Source organism: Thalassophryne amazonica, chromosome 10 (genome assembly GCF_902500255.1).
Source record: "Thalassophryne amazonica chromosome 10, fThaAma1.1, whole genome shotgun sequence".
Taxonomy (NCBI): domain Eukaryota; kingdom Metazoa; phylum Chordata; class Actinopteri; order Batrachoidiformes; family Batrachoididae; genus Thalassophryne; species Thalassophryne amazonica.
In genome coordinates, this window is record NC_047112.1 from 96122789 (window position 1) to 96144323 (window position 21535).

The 21535-nt window shown below is 44.5% G+C and overlaps 1 protein-coding gene across 1 annotated transcript in view; it reads left to right on the forward strand.

The window, feature by feature from the left end:
• Nucleotides 1-21535, forward strand: part of LOC117518161 (proteasome subunit beta type-11-like) — a 56676-nt gene that overhangs the window by 4644 nt on the left and 30497 nt on the right. The window contains exon 3 of the mRNA XM_034179220.1: nucleotides 1414-1436. Coding sequence (XP_034035111.1) covers nucleotides 1414-1436 — 23 coding nt within the window. The remainder of the gene's footprint in view (nucleotides 1-1413; nucleotides 1437-21535) is intronic.

The following is a 21535-nucleotide window of genomic DNA, read 5'->3' on the forward strand; positions in this document are numbered from 1 at the left end:
CCTTCCAGGGAACGTGACTGACAGGAGCTGCACGGGTGATTCTGTGTCTGGAGGTGAAGGTTCTCCCTCCCGGAGGAACTAAGCTCTGCAAGATTGCTGGGTGTGTATTCACACACCCACCATTAACTGTTTCTGTTTTCTGCCGGGTCTGACTGCTGAAGACAGTGGCCACCTGGGGCGCAGGACTTGGCGGCTCCAGTGTTCTTCAGATCCGTTGGCGGTGGTAGCTGTGTGGGATCCGGCTCTTCTCTCGCCAGACGTCTTCTATCTTCGAGCCTGCCCACACGTCACCTGGTGTATGATTGACGATCCACATTCACTGTCATTGTCTGTATTTCGTTGTGCGATTCACAACATTAAATTGTTACTTTTGGCTTATCCATTGTCCGTTCATTAACGCCCCCTGTTGTGGGTCCGTGTCACGACACCTTCCCAACAGGATTTCTCGGCCAGCGTCATGGATCCTGAGGGGCGTCGACCATCGCTTGAACAGCCAATGGAAGAGCGAGGTGAACAGGCATCAGCAGGAGGCGTGTTAGGTGAGCTGCAGCAAATCTTAACCGCTTTCACTGCTCGGTTGGACTTAGTCACCGAGCGGAATGTGATTCTCAATCGGAGGATGGAGGCTCTCACTGCCCAGGTGGAAGCGCAGGCTCAGTGCGCTGCTGCAGCACCTCCCCCTGCTGACGGGAGGCCTGAAACAGACATTCCGCTGGTGGTTCAACGAACCCCCCCACCATCCCCTAAAGCATACATAAGCCCTACGGAGCCATACGGAGGCTGTGTCGAGACGTGCGGACTTCTTAATGCAGTGCTCGCTCGTCTTTTCACAGCGTCCCGTCATGTACGCGTCAGACACTAGCCGGGTGGCTTACGTTTTAAATTTGCTTCGAGGAGAGGCACGCGCCTGGGCTACAGCGCTCTGGGAGCAGAATTCACGGCTCCTAACGTCATACGCTGGGTTTGTGAGGGAGTTCAGACAAGTGTTCGACCACCCTCATAGAGGCGAGACTGCTTCAAGCATGCTGCTGTCGATAAGACAGGGGTGCCGGAGCGCAGCTAAGTATGCAGTCGACTTCCGCATTGCAGCAGCGCGAGCCAGCTGGAATGCTGTTGCGCTCCGCGCCGCCTTTGTAAACGGACTGTCTCTGGTCCTTAAGGAGCACCTGGTGGCGAAGGACGAGCCGCGGGATTTAGACGGGCTTATCGACCTGGTTATACGGTTGGACAACCGATTAACAGAACACCGACGGGAGCGAGGTCAGGGGCGTGGTCAGGCACAAGCCGTCCCTCTTCCTCCCGGGTCCGAAAGGGAGCCGTCTTCCCCACGCTCCACAGCCAGGGCACTCCACGTGACGACAGCTCCCCCTGCTGCCGTTGCTATGGAGACAAGCAGGGCCAAAAGGCGATTAGCTCAGAGACAGAGGAGGCTGGTCCGTGGGGAGTGTTTTCTCTGCAGCTCAACTGAGCACACGCAGAAAAACTGCCCCAAACGGTCAAAACAGCAGCACCCGTCCTTAGAGACTGGGCTAAGGGTGGGTCATAATACTCACACGGGGAAACCCCGTAAATCTGCACGAATCCCAGTCACGATCCTAAGTGAGGATTTAACCCTTCACGCCCCAGCACTAGTAGACACGGGGTCGGAAGGGAATCTGCTGGACAGCAGATAGGCAAAGGAAGTAGGGCTCCCTCTGGTGGCTCTGCCTTCACCTTTGAAGGTACGGGCACTAGATGGCACCCTTCTTCCATTAATCACACACCAGACGCAGCCCGTGACATTGATTGTGTCTGGGAATCACAGGGAGGAGATCGTGTTTTATGTAACACCTTCTACCTCCCGAGTGATTTTAGGGTTTCCATGGATGATGAAGCACAATCCCTGGATTGATTGGCCGTCTGGGGTTGTGACGCAGTGGAGCGAAACCTGCCACCGGGAATGTTTAGGATCCTCGGTTCCACCCGGTGTGACAGCTAATGAGGAGGTCAATGTCCCCCCCAATCTGACGGTGGTGCCGGAGGAGTACCATGATCTTGCTGACGTCTTCAGCAAAGATCTGGCACTCACTCTTCCCCCGCACCGACCGTACGATTGCGCCATCGATTTGATCCCAGGCGCTGAGTACCCGCCCAGCAGGCTGTACAACCTCTCACGTCCGGAACGAGAATCAATGGAGACCTACATCCGGGACTCCTTAGCTGCCGGGTTGATCCGGAACTCCACCTCCCCGATGGGTGCAGGTTTCTTTTTTGTGGGTAAGAAGGAGGGCGGACTCCGTCCATGCATCGATTACAGAGGGCTGAACGAGATTACGGTTCGTAATCGATACCCATCACCTCTGTTGGAGTCGGTGTTCACGCCCCTGCATGGAGCCCAAGTATTCACCAAACTCGATCTTAGGAATGTGTACCACCTGGTTCGGATCCGGAAGGGAGACGAGTGGAAGATGGCATTTAACACCCCCTTAGGATACTTTGAGTACCTGGTCATGCCGTTCGGCCTCACAAACGCCCCTGCGACATTCCAAGCATTGGTTAATGACGTCTTGCGGGACTTCCTGCACCGGTTTGTCTTTGTATATCTAGACGATATACTCATCTTTTCTCCGGACCCTGAGACTCATGTCCAGCATGTACGTCAGGTCCTGCAGCGGTTATTGGAGAACCGGCTGTTTGTGAAGGGCGGGAAGTGCGAGTTCCACCGTACTTCTTTGTCCTTCCTGGGGTTCATCCTCTCCTCCAACTCCGTCGCCCCTGATCCTGCCAAGGTTGCGGCGGTGAGAGATTGGCCCCATCCAACAAGCCGTAGGAAGCTGCAACAGTTCCTTGGCTTTGCAAATTTCTACAGGAGGTTCATTAAGGGTTACAGTCAGGTAGCGAGGCCCCTGACTGCCCTGACCTCCACTAAAGTCCACTTCACCTGGTCGGATCGGTGCGAAGCCGCGTTTAGGGAGTTGAAACGCCAGTTCCCGTCTGTGCCAGTTCTGGTGCAGCCTGATCCTAATCGCCAGTTCATAGTTGAAGTGGATGCCTCTGACTCAGGGATAGGAGCCGTGATGACCCAGAGCAGGGAGTCCGATAAGGTTCTCCACCCTTGTGCCTATTTTTCCCGCAGGTTGACCCCGGCTGAAAGGAATTATGACGTCGGCAATCGGGAACTCCTGGCAGTGAAGGAGGCTCTTGAAGAGTGGAGACACCTGTTGGAGGGAGCGACGGTGCCCTTCACGGTTTTCACGGACCATCGGAACATGGAGTACATCCAGACCGCCAAGCGGCTGAACCCCAGGCAAGCCCGCTGGTCACTGTTCTTCGGGCGCTTTGACTTCCAGATTACATACCACCCCAGGACCAAGAACCAACGATCGGATGCCCTGTCCCGGGTGCACGAAGAGGAAGCCAAGGCCGAGTTGTCGGACCCAACAGAGACCATCATCCCCGAGTCCACTGTCGTGGCCACCCTCACCTGGGACGTGGAGAAGACCGTCCAGGAGGCCCTGACACGGAACCCGGACCCGGGGACCGGCCCGAGGAACAAATTGTACGTCCCACCAGAGGCCAGAGCTGCAGTTTTGGACTTCTGTCATGGTTCCAAGCTCTCCTGTCATCCTGGGGTGCGCAGAACCATGGCAGTGGTCCAGCAGCGCTTCTGGTGGGCGTCTATGGAGGCCGACGTCCGGGATTACGTCCAGGCCTGTACCACCTGTGCCAGGGGCAAAGCTGACCATAAGAGGACTTTGGGACTCCTCCAGCCCCTACCGGTGCCTCACCGCCCCTGGTCCCACATTGGCCTGGACTTTATCACGGGCCTCCCGCCGTCCCAGGGCAACACCACAATCCTCACGATAGTGGACCGGTTCTCCAAGGTGGCCCACTTCGTGGCCCTCCCGAAGCTCCCGACGGCCCAGGAGACGGCAGACCCCCTGGTCCACCACGTCATGCATCTGCATGGGATACCAGCGGACATCGTCTCGGATCGTGGTCCTCAGTTCTCTTCCCAAATCTGGAGGAGTTTCTGCAGGGAGCTGGGGGCCACCGTGAGTCTCTCGTCCGGGTATCACCCTCAGACAAACGGACAGGCAGAGCGGGCTAACCAGGAGCTGGAGCAGGCCCTCCGCTGCGTGACCTCCGCGCACCCGATGGCCTGGAGCAACCATCTGGCCTGGATCGAGTATGCCCACAACAGCCAAGTGTCGTCTGCTACCGGCCTCTCCCCGTTTGAGGTGTGTTTGGGGTACCAGCCCCCATTGTTCCCACTCGTGGAGGGGGAGGTCGGTGTGCCCTCGGTCCAGGCCCACCTCAGGAGGTGCCGCCAGGTGTGGCGGACTGCCCGTTCTGCCCTGTTGAAGGCCCGGACGAGGGCCAAGGCCCATGCAGACCGCCGGCGTTCCCCGGCCCCTGCATACCAGCCCAGGCAGGAGGTGTGGTTGTCGACAAAGGACATCCCACTTCAAGTGGAATCACAGAAACTCAAGGACAGGTTTATTGGACCATTTCCCATCCTCAAAGTCCTCAGTCCAGCCGCAGTGAAGCTGGCAGCTTTAGCTTCACTGCGGATCCACCCGGTTTTCCATGTGTCACGTCTCAAACCTCATCACACCTCACCACTCTGCACCCCTGGACCTGCACCGCCTCCTGCCCGGATCATCAACGGGGAGCCGGCATGGACCGTGCGTCGGCTCCTGGACGTCCGTCGTAAGGGTCGGGGGTTCCAGTATCTGGTGGACTGGGAGGGGTATGGACCTGAAGAACACTCCTGGGTGAAGAGGAGCTTCATCCTGGACCCGGCCCTCCTGGCCGATTTCTACAACCGGCACCCGGACAAGCCTGGTCGGGCGCCAGGAGGCGCCCGTTGAGGGGGGGGTCCTGTTGTGTGGGCCACTGAAGAGGAGGTACTGCTGGTCCACTACCACCAGATGGCACCCTGCTTGAAGTGCGGGCTTCAAGCACGAGAGGGCATCGGAGCCGCTGGGAGTGACAGCTATCACTTATCAGCACCAGCTGTCACTCGTTCAACTCATCACCATATAAGCCGGACTGCAACTCCACCTCCTCGCCGAGAAATCAGCTACCATTCAGGTAATCGTTCTCTGCTGTGAATTTCCGAGTGATTAAACATTGTTCTGTGTGCAGCCGTTATCCTGTGGACTCAGTCTGTAACTGGATTGGCGGATAGTGCGAGTTGCGACGTCTTCGCCTCACACTCCTTCCAGGGAAAGTGACTGACAGGAGCTGCACGGGTGATTCTGTGTCTGGAGGTGGAGGTTCTCCCTCCCAGAGGAACTAAGCTCTGCAAGATTGCTGGGTGTGTATTCACACACCCACCATTAACTGTTTCTGTTTTCTGCCAGCAGTACCGGGTCTGACTGCTGAAGACAGTGGCCACCTGGGGCGCAGGACTTGGCGGCTCCGGTGTTCTTCAGATCCGTTGGTGGTGGTAGCTGTGTGGGATCTGGCTCTTCTCTTGCCAGACGTCTTCTATCTTCGAGCCTGCCCACACGTCACCTGGTGTATGATTGACGATCCACATTCACTGTCATTGTCTGTATTTCGTTGTGCGATTCACAGCATTAAATTGTTACTTTTGGCTTATCCATTGTCCGTTCATTAACGCCCCCTGTTGTGGGTCCGTGTCACGACACCTTCCCAACAAGCATGGTACTATATCTACACTATATCTTTACTAATTTTATATGTCTATAAAGGCTGAAGAAAACTGATTTAGCCATGTTTGCAGGAATGTCAGGAGAATTTTTATACGGAAGAATCACATAGAAGAAGAAAAATAAGAGAGTAAAATTGTTCTTTTTGGGACCAAGGGCGGCAGACAGTTTGTGAGACGACCCCCAAACTCTGAATTCAAGCCACGGTTCACAGTGAAGACAGTGAAGCATGGTGGTGCAAGCATCATGATATGGGCATGTTTCTCCTACTATGGTGTTGGGCCTATATATCGCATACCAGGAATCATGGATCAGTTTGGATATGTCAAAATACTTGAAGAGGCCATGTTGCCTTATGCTGAAGAGGACATGCCCTTGAAATGGATGTTTCAACAAAACAATGACCCCAAGCACACTAGTAAATGAGCAAAATCTTGGTTCCAAACCAACAAAATTAATGCCTTGTAGATGTGAAGAAATCATGAAAAAATGTGGTTATACAACTAAATGCTAGTTTAGTGATTCAAAGGATTGCTAAAAAAGCAGTTTGAACATAATAGTTTTGAGTTTGTAGCATCAACAGCAGATGCTACTATTATTGTGAACACCCCCTTTTCTACTTTATTTACTAATAGCCCAATTTCATAGCCTTAAGAGTGTGCATATCATGAATGCTTGGTCTTGTTGGATTTGTGAGAATCTACTGAATCTACTGGTACCTTGTTTCTCATGTAACAATAAGAAATATACTCAAAACCTGGATTAATCTTTTTAGTCACATAGCACTACTATTATTCTGAACACTACTGTAAATAACTAATTTATTTATAGGAAGTTTAAAAGTGATTTGTGCTTCCAGAACACTTCAGACATTTTTTGACATGTCACTAAATTACTGAATGAATTACACTTCACTGATCTTGCATTTTCTGTTTGAGTAGTGTTGCAAATTAAGCACACCATCAATTATTGAAGCAACAATAGCAATAAAAAGAATTTCAGGAATTAAGGAGGTGTTCATCTTCACCATCACTGCGAAGTGGCAAATGGTTCAAGCTGAAACATTTATGGCTGGTGAATTATGATGTAAAAAATGAAAAATGGTGAGTGGTGCAAAATGCTGTGCTTTACAGCACATCTTATATGATCAAAGGAATACTGCCACGTGTGTGTGTGTGTGTGTGTGTGTGTGTGTGTGTGTGTGTGTGTGTGTGTGTGTGTGTGTGTGTGTGTGTGTGTGTGTGTGTGTGTGTGTGTGTGTGTGTGTGTGTGTGTGTGTGTGTGTGTAATGGCGCGCCAGAGAGCTCAGCATCTTAGCTGGAGCTTGCACATCACAGAGTTTAGCTTAGAGGCCCCCCCAGCCCCATTCTCAACTTCCATCTTGATGCCAGAATTAATGGACCAACACCAAACACACGGAAAACAATTAGGAGGTTCAGAAAATCTGCAGTGACAGACTTGTGAGCACAGAATTACTCTTATTGCAAGCAAGGACTGATGTGTGACCACAATCAAAGTCATAAGCCTACATGATGATAGTAGGGCTTCCTGCGCTTGACTCACTTAACAAACGAAATGTTACAGGTTCTGCTTACGTTACATCTGTGTGCTCCATCTGATCAAAAGAGAATGTTAAAAGAATTTGGCCCTAACAGCCAGAAAGCTGTTTTTTTTTTTTTCTTCATAGTGTAACATGTTGAGCTCATTTTGCACTCGCAAATCTGCTCTGAAGATTCGACTTGCAGAAGAGTCACTGCTTGGTTTTGATTTCTGCATTGCTCTGCAGTTTTCATAGCAATAATAAAACCGCAGCTGGGTGCAAGAGATCTGATGAGGGCAATTTTGCTTTAGTCATATCACATCGTGCGATGGACTGGCATCCCATCCAGGGGGAGCTTCTCATCCGCTTCACACTACGGTATATGGAGATAAGCACCGGCACCAGTGGGCCTCAGGGCTTGTATTTGATATTACATCGTAACACTTGTTTTATTGTTGTCACACTCTTTCTTCTTTGTTGGGGACAAAGGCATCATTTAAAAATGATCAAAGATAACTGCTATACAAAACAAGACTGCACTGTACACAGTGGCACAGCTTAAATTATTACATCTGACACAATTATTGCCGCCTGTACCCCATAAACTCATATTCAATGCAATAGACAAAAGTTGCCCTCTGCCCAGCTTCTCCGATTCCAGCTGAAGATGCTTACAAGTCCTTCAGAGTTACCTTGGCTGTCTTGGTGGCTTCCCTGCACGGTCTCTCTGTTTTTAAGAACTGTCTACTCAAGTCAGACTTCCCATATAGAACCATACTGTTTGTATTTCTTGATGATTGATGTAAATAAAGTCCAAGACATATTCAGTGACTTGGAAATGTTCATGTATCCATTCCTGGCTTTTCTACAGAAAAATGGCTGGAAAAAGTGATGGTGTGCATTAAAAAATAATATTTATATTTAGTTTCTGCAATTACTTAGACTTTCTAAAAATTGATGCACTAATGATTGTAATTCCTAAATGGTTAATGCAGTGTTTTTGTTGAACACCTTGAATTAAAGCTGAAATTCTATACTACACAACTTCCTGACTTCTCTGAAGTAAACTGGTTGTGAAAGTCATGATTTGCTGTACATGTACAGTTTATGTGTTGTTGTTGTTGTTGTTGTTACTTTTGTTGTTATTGTAGAGGAAAACCTTTTGTTTTGCTGTTTTTCAATAACTGGGAACTTAAAAAAATATTCTGACTACACAAAAATAACAAATTTGCATTCATGTTTGAACACATTCTAATTTATTACTTAAAATATAGGGGTGACAATCATTCTTAGCAGGATACTTACTTTATCAGTGAGATGTAAACATACAGAATTAATGGACTCTTTTGTTGCTGCTTCACAGGACAGTGCAGAGACATCTTTCAAAAGTAAAAAAAAAAATCACAATAATAAGATGAAAGAGAAGGAGCAGAATTTTGTAGCCTGACTGTACCTGATGAACATGTATGCACCATTATGTTTTATGTGCTCAGTTCAAACTTAAAAAGATCCTTTCTGAACCACCACAACCATGCTAACTAACTATGCTAAAAGTAAAGCCCATATGGTGACAGGGCTAGGTGAGCTAGCTAACTAGTGGGTATACAAAATAATAATACACTTTAAAGATTACTCTTTATTTGAATGAAATATATCTGTTTGTATTATTAGTTATTATTTTTATTCATTTTTAATTACTTATTTCAATTTTATGTTGAATTGTTTTATGTAAGGCGCCTTGAGACAGCTTTTGCTGTGATTTGGCGCATTATAAGCTAATTAAATTAAATTCAATTTAATTCAATTTGTAGTAGTATCATTTTTTTTAGCAGAACAGGTGACACGTTTACCTACCAACCTGTAGGCTCCAGGTGTGTTATCAGGTTGTAAATTCAGCAGCTACACTTTACATTCCGGTAAAGAAACATTACTCAAACCAAAGGTGTAGACTGAAACCAAGGCTTATTTTGCCTTCTCCTCAAACATTTAAATAAATAAATGAATATAAACTTACGTACATCTCCATATCACCAAAATTCTTGGATCCTTTATGTACATAGCTTCATACCATGTTAAATGGCAGTGGTGAATCCCAGCACAAATGCAGGGAGACGGGTAAGGTTCAAGTCATTTATTTGTAAGTGGAGATAGATAGTGAGACGGTGCGTAAATGAAAAGGAAGAAGGACATATGTGAATGACCAGGCAAGCTGAGGAAACAAAGGCTGGAGTCAGGAGCTGAGGACAGAGCCAGTGACACTCAAAGCTGCTGGCACTGATGGGGTTGGAGGGTGGATAAAGGGTCAATGAACTGATGAGCAGATGTTACAAACAGAACTCCAGGGAACAGAACCAAAGAAACAAGCAAACAGTGTGTGAAAAGCTGGGGTAGATATATAGCAGTGTGATGTAGTGGGAGACAGACAAGAGAGCACAGGAGTCACAGGAAAACACAATGAAAAAACAGATGGCCCACAGTGGCCAAAAGGCAAGAAGAGAGGAAAGGAAGGACAAAGATGACTAGGCCAAGCCAGAACTGGATCAGAAGCTGGCTGGAGCAGCAGTCGACAACGGGTGGGCAGGATGCTGGAACAGGATTGCAACATCTTGGTGCAGGTCAGGTGGCTGCAGCAAGCCTGTGTTATCTAGTGGGTGACCTGAAAGCTCATGGAACACACAGCTGGCCAAAAGGCAAGTTGGGCTCTGGATGTACTGGACTGGAATCTGCCTAAATCGGACTGCCTACAGAAATAGGCACAGAAGCTACTGCTGGCAGCAGCAGGAAGGCAGGTAGAAGCAAGTATCTAACCATGGGATCCTGTGTGGGGGAATGAAAACTGTCAAAGTAAAATAAACAAAAGGAAGAGTAGCTGGATGAACAAAGGTGCTGAGCAGGGCAACGAACTGATGAGAATAACTGTAGGGAGTAGAACTACATGGCCTGGCAGCACAATGGGGTAGGATTACATCAACGCAATCAGTTACTGAATACAAAACACATCAGATTACATTTGGATGATCTACAACCACAAATATTTGTTTCTTATCTAATAAATTATATATTAAATTCTTAATCAAAACAAAGTGTCTCAAAATATCCATCCAGCCATTTTCTTAACACTTGGTTTTGATTTAATTTTATCAGACATTTTAAAAACATTAGTATTTGTGGTTATGTCCATTTTTTAAAGCAGCAATTGGCAACATTTTCTCTTGAGCTCCCCCTACAGGTGTGAAGCGTAATTGTCCTTTTGAACACTGGTAAATAGGGGTCACAGTGTGAGCCTCCCCAGAGTTACATTGTTGACAAGTTGACAGAAAATGAATTGGCATCCTTTGTAGCTATTATTAGTCAGAATAGCTCTTATCCACATAAACACACAATAACGTGTGTCAGTCATTCACTTCATTTGCGCCTGTGCATGCTGAACGTGGCACACGGCAGAAACTAAGGAAATGTGGGAGCTGATTAATCAAATTATGCAGACAAATTAGTGTTTTCAGCACTCCTTGTTGTATAATTTTCTTCTCTACCTCTCCAGGTCGTTGCACGGACCACAACTGGGAACAAACAAGCAACAACACCTGAGTTAGAAAGAAATCATGAACTCAGAGTTGTCAGGTATTGAGCACCAATCAGCAAACACAGCTTCCAAAAGAAGCCTATTGTGGCCTTAGCGTTAAGATGTTAAGAACATATTGAACTGAAACCGAAACAAAAGTACTTTTTTAATGCAACTTCACAAAACAACAACACAAAGCCCAAAATCATGGTAAGCAAACATGGCAACGCAGACTGAAATTTGTTGGTCTGGCCTGTGTCGTGTGTCAATTATTTTGTGCAATTTGCTGTTTGGAAAGAAGTGTTTCTGCCCGGCGCATCAGACTGTCAGTGTGATAGGAGGTGTTGCAGAAGCCCTGAGACAGTCCCAGTTAAAAGTTGGTTAACAATAGAAATGATTTCAAAGCTGTTATTTTACTAAGCGTCCCTCGTGATACAAAGCAAGGCGGGGGGTGTTGCTCTAATTTATAAATCTGGCTTTAGCTTACTAGCTGTTGGGGGTCTAAAATATAATTCGTTTGAACATCTGTCTCTCCACCATATTACCCATAGACAAGATCAGAAAAATAAAAATCAACCATGCTATTTTGTCACCGTTTATAGATATTTCAATTTCAATTTATTTTCATTTATATAGCGCCAAATCACAACAGAGTTGTCTCAAGGTGCTTCACACAAGTAAGGTCTAACCTTACTAACCCCCAGAGCAGCAGTGGTAAGGAAAAACTCCCTCTGAGGAAGAAACCTCAAGCAGACCAGACTCAAAGGGGTGACCCTCTGCTTGGGCCATGCTACAAACATAAATTACAGAATTCAGAAAACGAATATACAGGAAATGCTGTTGCTGCACAGGACAGGAGGGTCTCCAGCACAAATACCACACCCATCTCTGGATGGAGCTGCACCTTAAACAGAGAAAAAAACAGAATCAGGCATCAGAAAGACAAGAAATACAGTATAATTTGCCAGCATTAAACAAGAAAGCCAGGAAATACTAAGGTGATTGCCGGCCACTAGCCCTAAACTTCACTTAAGACCCAGAATTTAGGTAAAGTTGAGGCCTCTGCACGCTCTGTTTCCTAATAAAATGAATTAAAAGAGTAAAAAGCGTAGAACTATACTATGCCAGTATGCTAGCCATACGAAAGGGAAAATAAGTGCGTCTTGAAAGTCTCCACAGAATCCGACTATTTTATTGATGCAGGGAGATCATTCCACAGAACAGGAGCACAATAAGAGAAATCTCTATGACCCGCAGACTTCTTATTCACCCTAAGGACACAAAGTAGTCCTGCACCCTGAGAATGCAAAGCCCGGGCCGGTATGTAAGGTTTAAATATCATGAAATTCACCATAAGATGAATTTGGTGAGTGTATCTCTAATTTGACAATCCATGCAGATAACATTCTGATTGTTGGTGGCTTCAGCATTCATATAAATAAGCCTTCTGACCCCCTCTGCAAATCATTTACGAACTTTATGGATGTATTAAGATTCCAACAATGCATTCAGAGTTCAACACACATTAGTGGAAATACCCTGGATTTGGTCCTTGTTCACGGTATCTCTGTCACAGATATTGACATCATGTCTCTTGCATCAGTGGTCTCTGATCACTCACTTATTAAGTTTACAGTCTCTTTGACATGTTTACTGAAAAAAGAACCTTATTTATCATTGCAGTGACACATCAACTGTTCAATTACAGTTGAATTTGGAGCCAGGCTGCCTGATATCTTAGCATCACTTTTGGAAAATGACCAATTATAGGCCGATATCAAATCTAGCAGTTTGTTCTAAAAATCTAAAAAAGGTGGTTTCACAGCAGCTCATGGACTATTTTACTGAGAATAATCTCTTTGAGCCACTGCAGTCTGCGATTAGAACATATCATTCCACAGAGATGGCTCTTACTAAAGTGATGAATAATATTCTGCTTGCAATAAATTCAGACACTACTACGGCTCTGGTGCTGTTAGAGCTTAGCACTGTATTTGATATGGTGGATCACCATATTCTACTTGATAGGCTAGAGAATCATTTTGGGATTACTGGGAATGTCCTTGCATGGTTGACATCATACCTAACCAATCGTTCTCACTGTGTCTTGTACAGCAACACTACCCCTACTCTTAGTGACATGAAATATGGGGTTCTACTGGGGTCCATCTTTAGGCCCCCTGCTTTTCTCCATTTACCGTATAAAGCACCCTTTGCGCACAAATTGTGGTTTTGGGATTACCTTTCATTGCTATGCTGATGATACACAGTTATACATGCCGATAACTGCTGGTAATGTGATGCATATAAAATCCTTAGAGGATTGCCTTGCATCAGTGAAAAGCTGGATATCCAGCAATTTCATACTTTTAAACTCAGACAAGACCGAAATGATGGTTCTTGGTTCAGTGAGACATCAGCATCAGTTTGATCAGCTAACGCTTAATCTGGGCTTGTATGTCATATCTCTGTTTCATGTCATCACTGACAAAGTGAGGATCCTTGAGGTGATTTTTGATCCTACATTGTCCTTTGATCTACACATTAGCAATATTACAAGAACTGCTTTCTTCCACCTGCAAAATATAGCGAAGATTTGTCCCATCCTGTCTATGGCTGATGCAGAGACCCTGATTCATGCATTTTTCTCTTCCAGATTGGCCTACTGCAACATTCTATTTTCTGGTTTACTGCAGTCCAGCATTAAGGGTCTCCAATTGGTTCAAAATTCTGCTGCCAGGCTTTTGACAGGAAGCAGAAAGAAACCACATTACACCCTGTCTCTCTGAGGTCAGATTTAAGGTTTTGCAATTAACCTATAAAATTATTCACTAGCACCTCCCTACTTAGCTAACCTAATTAAAACCTATGTACCAGCCCGGGCACTGCATTCTGCGTTGACTCCTTTGTGTCCCGCGGGTGAATAAAAGGTCTGTGGGCCACAGAGCTTTCTCTTATCGTGCCCTGTTTTGTGGAATGATCTTCCTATGGAGATAAAACAGGCTGACTCTGTAGAGACTTTCAAGTTCAGACTTAAGACACATTTATTCTCCCTTTCATATGGCTAGTATGCTGGCATAGTATGGCACTATGCTTCCTATCCTTTTCAGATCATTTTATTAGTAAACAGAGTGGGTCTCGACCTCAAGATTATCTCAATTTTGGGTCTGTTAGTGAAACTTAGGGCTTGCGGCCGATGATCACCTTAGTATTTTCTCGGCTTTCCTGTCCATTTAATGTTGATGAATTATATCTTAGATGTGGTTTTTCCAGCCAACTGATTCTGCTCTTTTTCTGTCTGTCTGAGGTGCAGAGGGAAATGTGTGGGAGTGGCATCTGTAGACAACCTGATGCTGGACTGACCGCAAGATGCCATGCCTGAAGCTGATGCAGCAGATGTTTTAAATTCCTGTTTTCTGTTTCTTCAGCTCTGTAAAACTTTGTAAAAACCTTGTAACTGTTAGAATGGCCTAAGCAGTGGGTCACCTCTTTGAGTCGGGTCTGCTTGAGGTTTCTTCACCATCATCAGAGGGAGTTTTTCTTTACCACTGTCGCCTGTGTGCTTGCTCTTGGGGTTGGTATGGTTAGACCTAACTTGTGTGAAGCACCTTGAGGCAGCTTTCTGATTTGGCATTGTATAAATGTAATAAATGGAAATTTTAAGGAAAAATCTTTTGTATGGTTGCTTTAAGTTCTGGGTGACAGCAGGTCATTCAGAATTTCCATGCATTCAGGAATTTGTGCATCAGATCCGTTTGAAAGTCCCGTTTAAAGGCAGTGAACACTCTTCTCACACATAGGGGATGCTACGAGTGCTAAAGCACACTGTCATACCAACTTCCAGCATTATGTGACATTTTCTTTCAGATTCTGCCCCCCCCCCCCTCACCCCCACCTCCCACCGTCAGAAAATAATTGCATACACTTACTATCACAGCACTGTGTGCTTGACATGCTCTGGATTAAAAGGGTTGGTAGGTAACAGTCTGATTGGCTGATATCACATCGTGCACAGCACACCCATACCTCATGAACACGGCTTTGCTGTGATATTTCCCACTGCTTAAAAAGCAAAGTGCACTCAGACATACCCCAAATGGATTTGTGCCCTCTGCACTTTTTTTTTTCATGACGGTAAGTCTCGTACATTTAACGGGGTTCAAAAAATACCCCACAGACACTGAGATGAAGCACCCATTTTTCAGTTCACTGCAAAATACAGTCTGTTTATGTCCCTGTTTCTTTAAATGGAAAAGAACTGTTGCTTACTGTGGAGAGGAGACATCTCCCTCTCTGTAGCCATGTTTGCATGGATCCCAACAATCCATTAATAATCACAATGACATACACAGCACATTATGATAAATTATTGTGTTTCCTGCCAAAAATGTTCTCAGGCATTTTCGAAGAATTCCGGTAAAGGAGTGAGTCATGTGGATTTTGAGTTATCCATCATGTTTCTATTAAATGAGGAACTACACTTCAAACTTCATTTTTAAATTGAAGTTTCCATCATCATATAGAAGAAGTTCTGTATTCCCGAGGTCAGGCATTACTCCCAGCACCCTCCAGTGGCCATTTTTTGTTGGTGAAAATATTACCGAACTCAGTACAAATGCATGTAATTTGGTCACTTTTCAAAGGGGTCAGACTTGTCAATAAAGTCAACTTAATACAGTATATAACGGTTCATTTCAGGTCAGCTTGGTGTATAAATCTCATCCTTCCAGGCAATAAGAGCTGGCAGCTGGCTGACAAAAGCAAGCTAGAGACAATACCAAACCATGCAGCAGATTTCAATAGACAAGCATACAGTTCGAGCTTGTTTTCACTGAGCGGCCAGTCGCGGAAGTACAAATTCTTGCCTTCACATTCTGGTGAAGTGGCATGATGCCAACCTTGAGAATAGGTCCTAAGGCCCATTGGTGCTGGTGCTTATGGGAGACCTCTTTGGAACACCAGCGGCTGTGTGTGTTTCTCTGGGTAAAACTGGAGTTACGTCAGGAAGGGCATCCAGCATAAAAGTTGTGCCAACTGCCAATGCAGATCTGGCTGTATCCACTGTGGCGACACCGAACACAAAAATGGGAGCAGCCAAATGGACAACAACAACAACAACAACAGCAGCAGCAATGGGGAAGGCTTTGGGACCTAGGAAGAGTTTAAAGGTGACATGGAAGTGGTGCTCTGGGGTGGACTTCCTAAACCTGGTCATTAGCTCATGTGTGTAGCTGGCAGGTACACATATGAGTGGTGCAGACATTTGTGTGCACACTGTAAAAAAAATCAGTAAAATATACAGCAAAAGACCATCCATCAAATAGCAACAGTAAAGCACCGTAAAACCAAAAATTTTCTTTTACTGTATTAAATACGTTAAATAACAGTTTATTGAGAGACTGGAAAAAACTTTGATTTTTACAGGTTTTTTTGTATTTTTATTGATAAAGTTTTACCGTGAAAACAAGCAAATATCCATAAAGTTTAAAAGAAAACACTGTAATGTAAAAAAAAAATTGAAGACCTTAAATTTTACAGTATTATTTGGGTAAACATCAGTTTATAGAGTTTTGCACATTCAAATTTACAGTATAAACATGTTGATTGTGAAGTAAAAACAAACCTTCATTTTTACAGAAGCAAAATGTAAAACAAACCAAAAAAACAAAACAAAACAGAATTCAGTCCACTGTGAAATTGCATGCAGTAAAGAAAAGAAGGGATATCAGCAGTAAAAGACACAAAATTAAAGTGGTATCTTATAAGAAAAACATCCAGTTTCCACAAATGGCAATGTATTTATTTGCTTGGCGCTCAGAAGGCAGCAGTTGAACAGTTGGTTGTTGTATATGCAGAGTACGCTGTTATGATGATAACCACTTTTCTGTTTTTTGTAATGTTATACAGAATTGGTCGCTACCTTTTATGTTGTTAAATGGACAAATAGTTTGCGGGCTGCTATTTTATTTTAGCCCTTAAGCATCTGCTAACCCTGTGGAAACAAGTATTGTACAGCACAAACGTGCTGTGTGTTGTTGGTCGGGGTGTAGGGTGAATGACTGAAAGGATGGTCTGTTGAATTAACATTTTGAGGAAACGAGTTGTCTACAATCGGCCTGAATAGAATACCCTGTTTATTATTATCGGAATCACCCTGACGTTTGGATTTATCACTTTTCTTTCCCTTGTTTTTAAGTAGTTGTTTGTTTACTGTATTTATATTTTTTATTTCCTATTGTTCAGTTGTCACTGAGCATTGTGTAATATGATTCCTAAGGATTGTGAACTATTTTTCCTGGCCTCCTTGCGGCAGCAACTAACCGTAGGTCATGGGTGATATATAGTTAGGAGCCTTTTTGTGTGTATGAGTATTTGTAGAGTTTTTTAACTCTTTGTTTGGTGTGATGCATGGATTGTGCCTTTTTAAAAATGTATGTAGTGGAAATTTGAGTGTGTAGGATCCTGGATAGAACTGATAGCCTTATGACTTACTGGCATATGATTTACTGTCACTAACAGGTTATGGTCAGTGTTTGTATTTGTACCCCTTTATTGGCCTTGGGGCGATTGATTGCCCATTGACAGCCTGGCTGATTAGTTTTATATTTAAGTATCTCTGAATAAATTGGTTTATATTTTTGTAAGTCTTTTGCCTCCTGTCCTATTTATTTTGGACACTTACCTGCCATACGGGGGATCCAATAAGAGTGACAACTATACTAAGCTATGGTTGCCACCTTTAGAACACTACATATATGAGTCGAATACCACAAGAGCAGTTTTGAGAATAAGTTGTCACTTGTATTGTGGGGCCATGTTATGGATCATATCTGCACACCCCAAATTATTTTTCATTCATATCATATCATTTCTGTCCATGAAATTATGTCCTTTGAAGAACCATCCTAATATTTTGTGCTTAGATTTCCAGGGCTGGGTATTAAATTTTGATACTTTTGTGACACAGATTGAAATGCTCCAATATGGTTAATTCTTGACAAATCCCTTATCATTCAATACCAAATTTCAATACCCAAGCTGTAAATGTCAGCATCTGTGAGCATGCATGCAGGATCTAAGAATGCTGATGACTGGCTGGCCAATGCAAGTTACAAAAACCAACCTTATCTCACAAAAAGCACCACATTTTCATGATGGGAACACAAATTCAATTCGTGACATGGAGGAGTCTTGGGGGGTTATGGTTAGGGTTATGGGAAGGGGAAGGGAGAGGGTTAGGTTTAGGGTTAGAGGTAGGGTTAGAAACACTAAAATTAATTTTTAAAAATGTGAATCATTTTGTGAGGGGAGAATGAACACAAAGCGTGAGATTGGGTTGACAAAACACAACACTGTCAGGAGTTGAATTTTGGTTGTCTGTTTTATTTTGTTCTGTTTTTTGTGTATTTTGTTGGACCTGGTTTGTTTAGTCTCTTGCTGGGTTTTTCTGCTTGGGGTTGTCTGTCTCTGTCTCTCTCTCTGGCCACGCCCTGGTTCTGGTGCTTTCCTTGCACACCTGTTTCTGATTTACTGATTGCCACCTGGGGTGATATAAACTCACTAAGGTTGTTTGTCTCTCGCCAGTTTGTCGTGCCCTGTGCCTTCATTCCAGCTCTGTATCTGTGTTCCATAGTCTTGCCTGCCTCCTTGTGTGTACCTGACCTCCTGCCTGTTGCTTTGACCACGCTTGCTTGCCTGATGATTTTTGTACTGTTGTTTTTTCTGGACTGCTTACTCGTGTACCGTCCTCTGCCAACCATAATCATAAAGTCTTCTGAAAACCAGAGCTGTCTGCTTGAGCCATGCATTTGTGTCCTGCCATTCCTGACCATCCAGCCTGATAAACATATAAAGAATACAATGTGTGTTCATGGATCTGTCTCATATCTGTCATGTTTTTTTTTTTCTACCTCTAATACTGCAGTGGTTCCAGAGGTCCAGCAGTCATCTCAGGCTGTCACTTTGATGCCAGAGTTTCCCATCTTATTTATTGATATTAAGATTATTATTATTATTATTATTATTATTATTATTATTATTGATTTCAAGTTGCAGTAAACAGGTATCATTTTATGTAATGTTTTAATGCTGACTGGAAAAATTCCATGGCACTGAAACTTAAGGTGCCAAACACAAATTATGATTTTATTGTTATGAAGCTGCTGTGAATGTGCCATGGAGCTGAAAAATAGGTTTCTATTGTCATCTGACTTTCTTTTTGTTAAAATAGTAAGTCCCTTACTGTGTTCCCTTATTGTTTTTGCTCAGGGTCACCAAAGTAGATCTGAGGTGGACCTGGATGTTGAATAAGCCATATCGGAGTCTCGGATGATGCACTGCATTGTCGAAGAGGTCAGAGTTCACTAGTACCAAACACAGCCAAGGGCCATTTAAATCCAGTTTCTCTCTCTGTTTATCAGTGTTTTGTGTCTGTCTGTTGCCAGCAGCCGTGATAATTCCAGCTCCAATTGGGCAACGCAGTCTTGTTTGAGGGAAGGCGCTAAAGGGTTAAAATATGACACATATGATGCAATAATCCTACATCCAGGAACAGCCCTCTCTGAGTTATTACATGGCAAACAAAGTGAAAATGCAAAGACAAAGTGACGATGCGGTGGGAAAGTGGACATGTGTTGTGCTTTGTTTATGACCCGGAGGCGGTTGTGCAGGCGAGAGCTAGCCAGAGTAGCTGTGTAGGCTAACACTTACCAACATGACCTCTTCCTTTGCCTAGTCTTCCCTTCTCCACCTGGAACAGAGAAAAACTCCACTTTTCGCAACTACTTTGGTGATTGCAGCCAAAAACAAAACAGTACACCATTTATTGGTGCAAAGTTATCCTGTGTTTGTGTATTGCACAACGGGAGGCTGTCCCCAGAAGTGGTCAAATCCCGCAATATCACTCAGGAGTTCAAACGAGACTGCACTGCCCTATAGTCTTATCTTAAAGTTGCTGCAGTTAAAAAGCTCATAGTTGGATATCAGGATCAAGCTGACAGCCCACCACGAGCTATACTCTATCCCAGCCCCTGCCCCCCTCGATGCTCTTAGCTACATATATAGTGTTCAAAGCAGGCCCGGTTACCTGAATACCTCAGCTAAGAATAATGGAATAGGCCTCCAGTTGTATTTTGTGGGTTTTCTTCTCTGAACTGGGGCCATGATTAAGAGGGACGGCTGGGGGCATTTGTATTGTGCCACTAAAGATGAAATTCTTGGACTGGCGCAAGATGGATAAAAGCGAAAGCATTTGCCAAGAATGTGTTCATTAATCAAGAACAAAAGTCTGAGGTTCAAAGAAGATCAGATACTGTGGTAGGTCCAACCATAAACGATGCCAACTAGTGTTCCGGTGGCTTTATTCCCATGACCCGCCGAGCTCAAATTTAAAGGAGTAGAGCCTGCGGCTTAATTTGACTCAACATGGGAAACCTCACCCAGCCCGGACATGGAAAGCTCTCTGGCTCCTGCTGGCTCCTTAGTCTCACCATTCTTTGCTGGTGGAGCGATTTGTCTGGTTAATTACGATAACAAACCAGACTCCATGCATGCTAACTAGATGGCGTCAACTTCTTAGAAGGACAAGTGGTGTTTAGTCACACGAGATTCAGCAATAACATCAGCAGTTGTGACAGCAGTGAAGAAGAATGCAGACATGCAAACTCCAGCTGTACTGTTTAAGCATGCAGCAAACCGTCGTTTGGTGCCCATGACCATTGACTCAGAAGCGCTATAGCCTTTCCCACGCATATGCACTTGTAACCGCAAAATGTTTTATTGACACAAGCTTTAAGCTGGATGCCCTTCCTGTCACAACATGGAGAAATGTGGCAAGGGTGGGGTCTGAACTGGGGAACCTTCTATACTGAAACCAAGTCCACCTGGCCACCACCCCTGCTTTGTTAAAATGCATATTTTTTAATTTTTTATATATATATATACACACACACAAATAATGAATGTTTATGAAGTCAATGGTAGCTACAAATATTTCATGAGGTGAAAGCTTCGCCAAGTTGAATGGTTTGTTCCAGCTTTCACAGAATTAAATATTTGTTCCATTGAAAGAATGTAAAAACATATTTGTTTTATATAACAGCTAAAATAGATCCTTGTCATTTGACATTTTATTACGTTATAAACAACAGAAAAGGGACTTCCATTTTGGTGTTCCACTGCTGCTAAACTCCAAATTGTAATATGTAGTCCAGTGATGCTGTGCACTGACTTCAGACTTCCATAAAAAAACACTTTGTGTAGTTCCTCAGTCCAGCCAAAAAATCACGTCAGCATTTCATCTGAACAGCTCTTCATGCATCCAGATGGCTTACAGCAGAGTGGATTTTGTGTGTGTGTGTGTGTGTGTGTCTGTGTGTGTTATATTAGCAGCATCAGTTAGCTTAATCAAATCGTCGTGTCGTTGTCCCCCGCACGCACGTGTGCACACAGACACACACACACAACCAGGTCAGCACTTGTGCTCATGTCTACTACCAAAAAAAGACTGTGTACATCCTCAGTGCAGCGAAAAAAAAAAATCACGTCAGAAATGAGTCCAGCTTTTCATTATTTCTTCCTTGCTAACAGCCTCCAGACAGTGCAGTGGATTTGTTTTGTGTGTGTGTGTGTGTGTGTGTGTGTGTGTGTGTGTGTGTGTGTGTGTGTGTGTGTGTGTGTGTGTGTGTGTGTGTGTGTGTGTGTGTGAATTAGCAGCGTCAGTTAGCTCAATCAAATCATGTCTTGGTAGAATCATTGTCCCCCCCACGCGTGCAC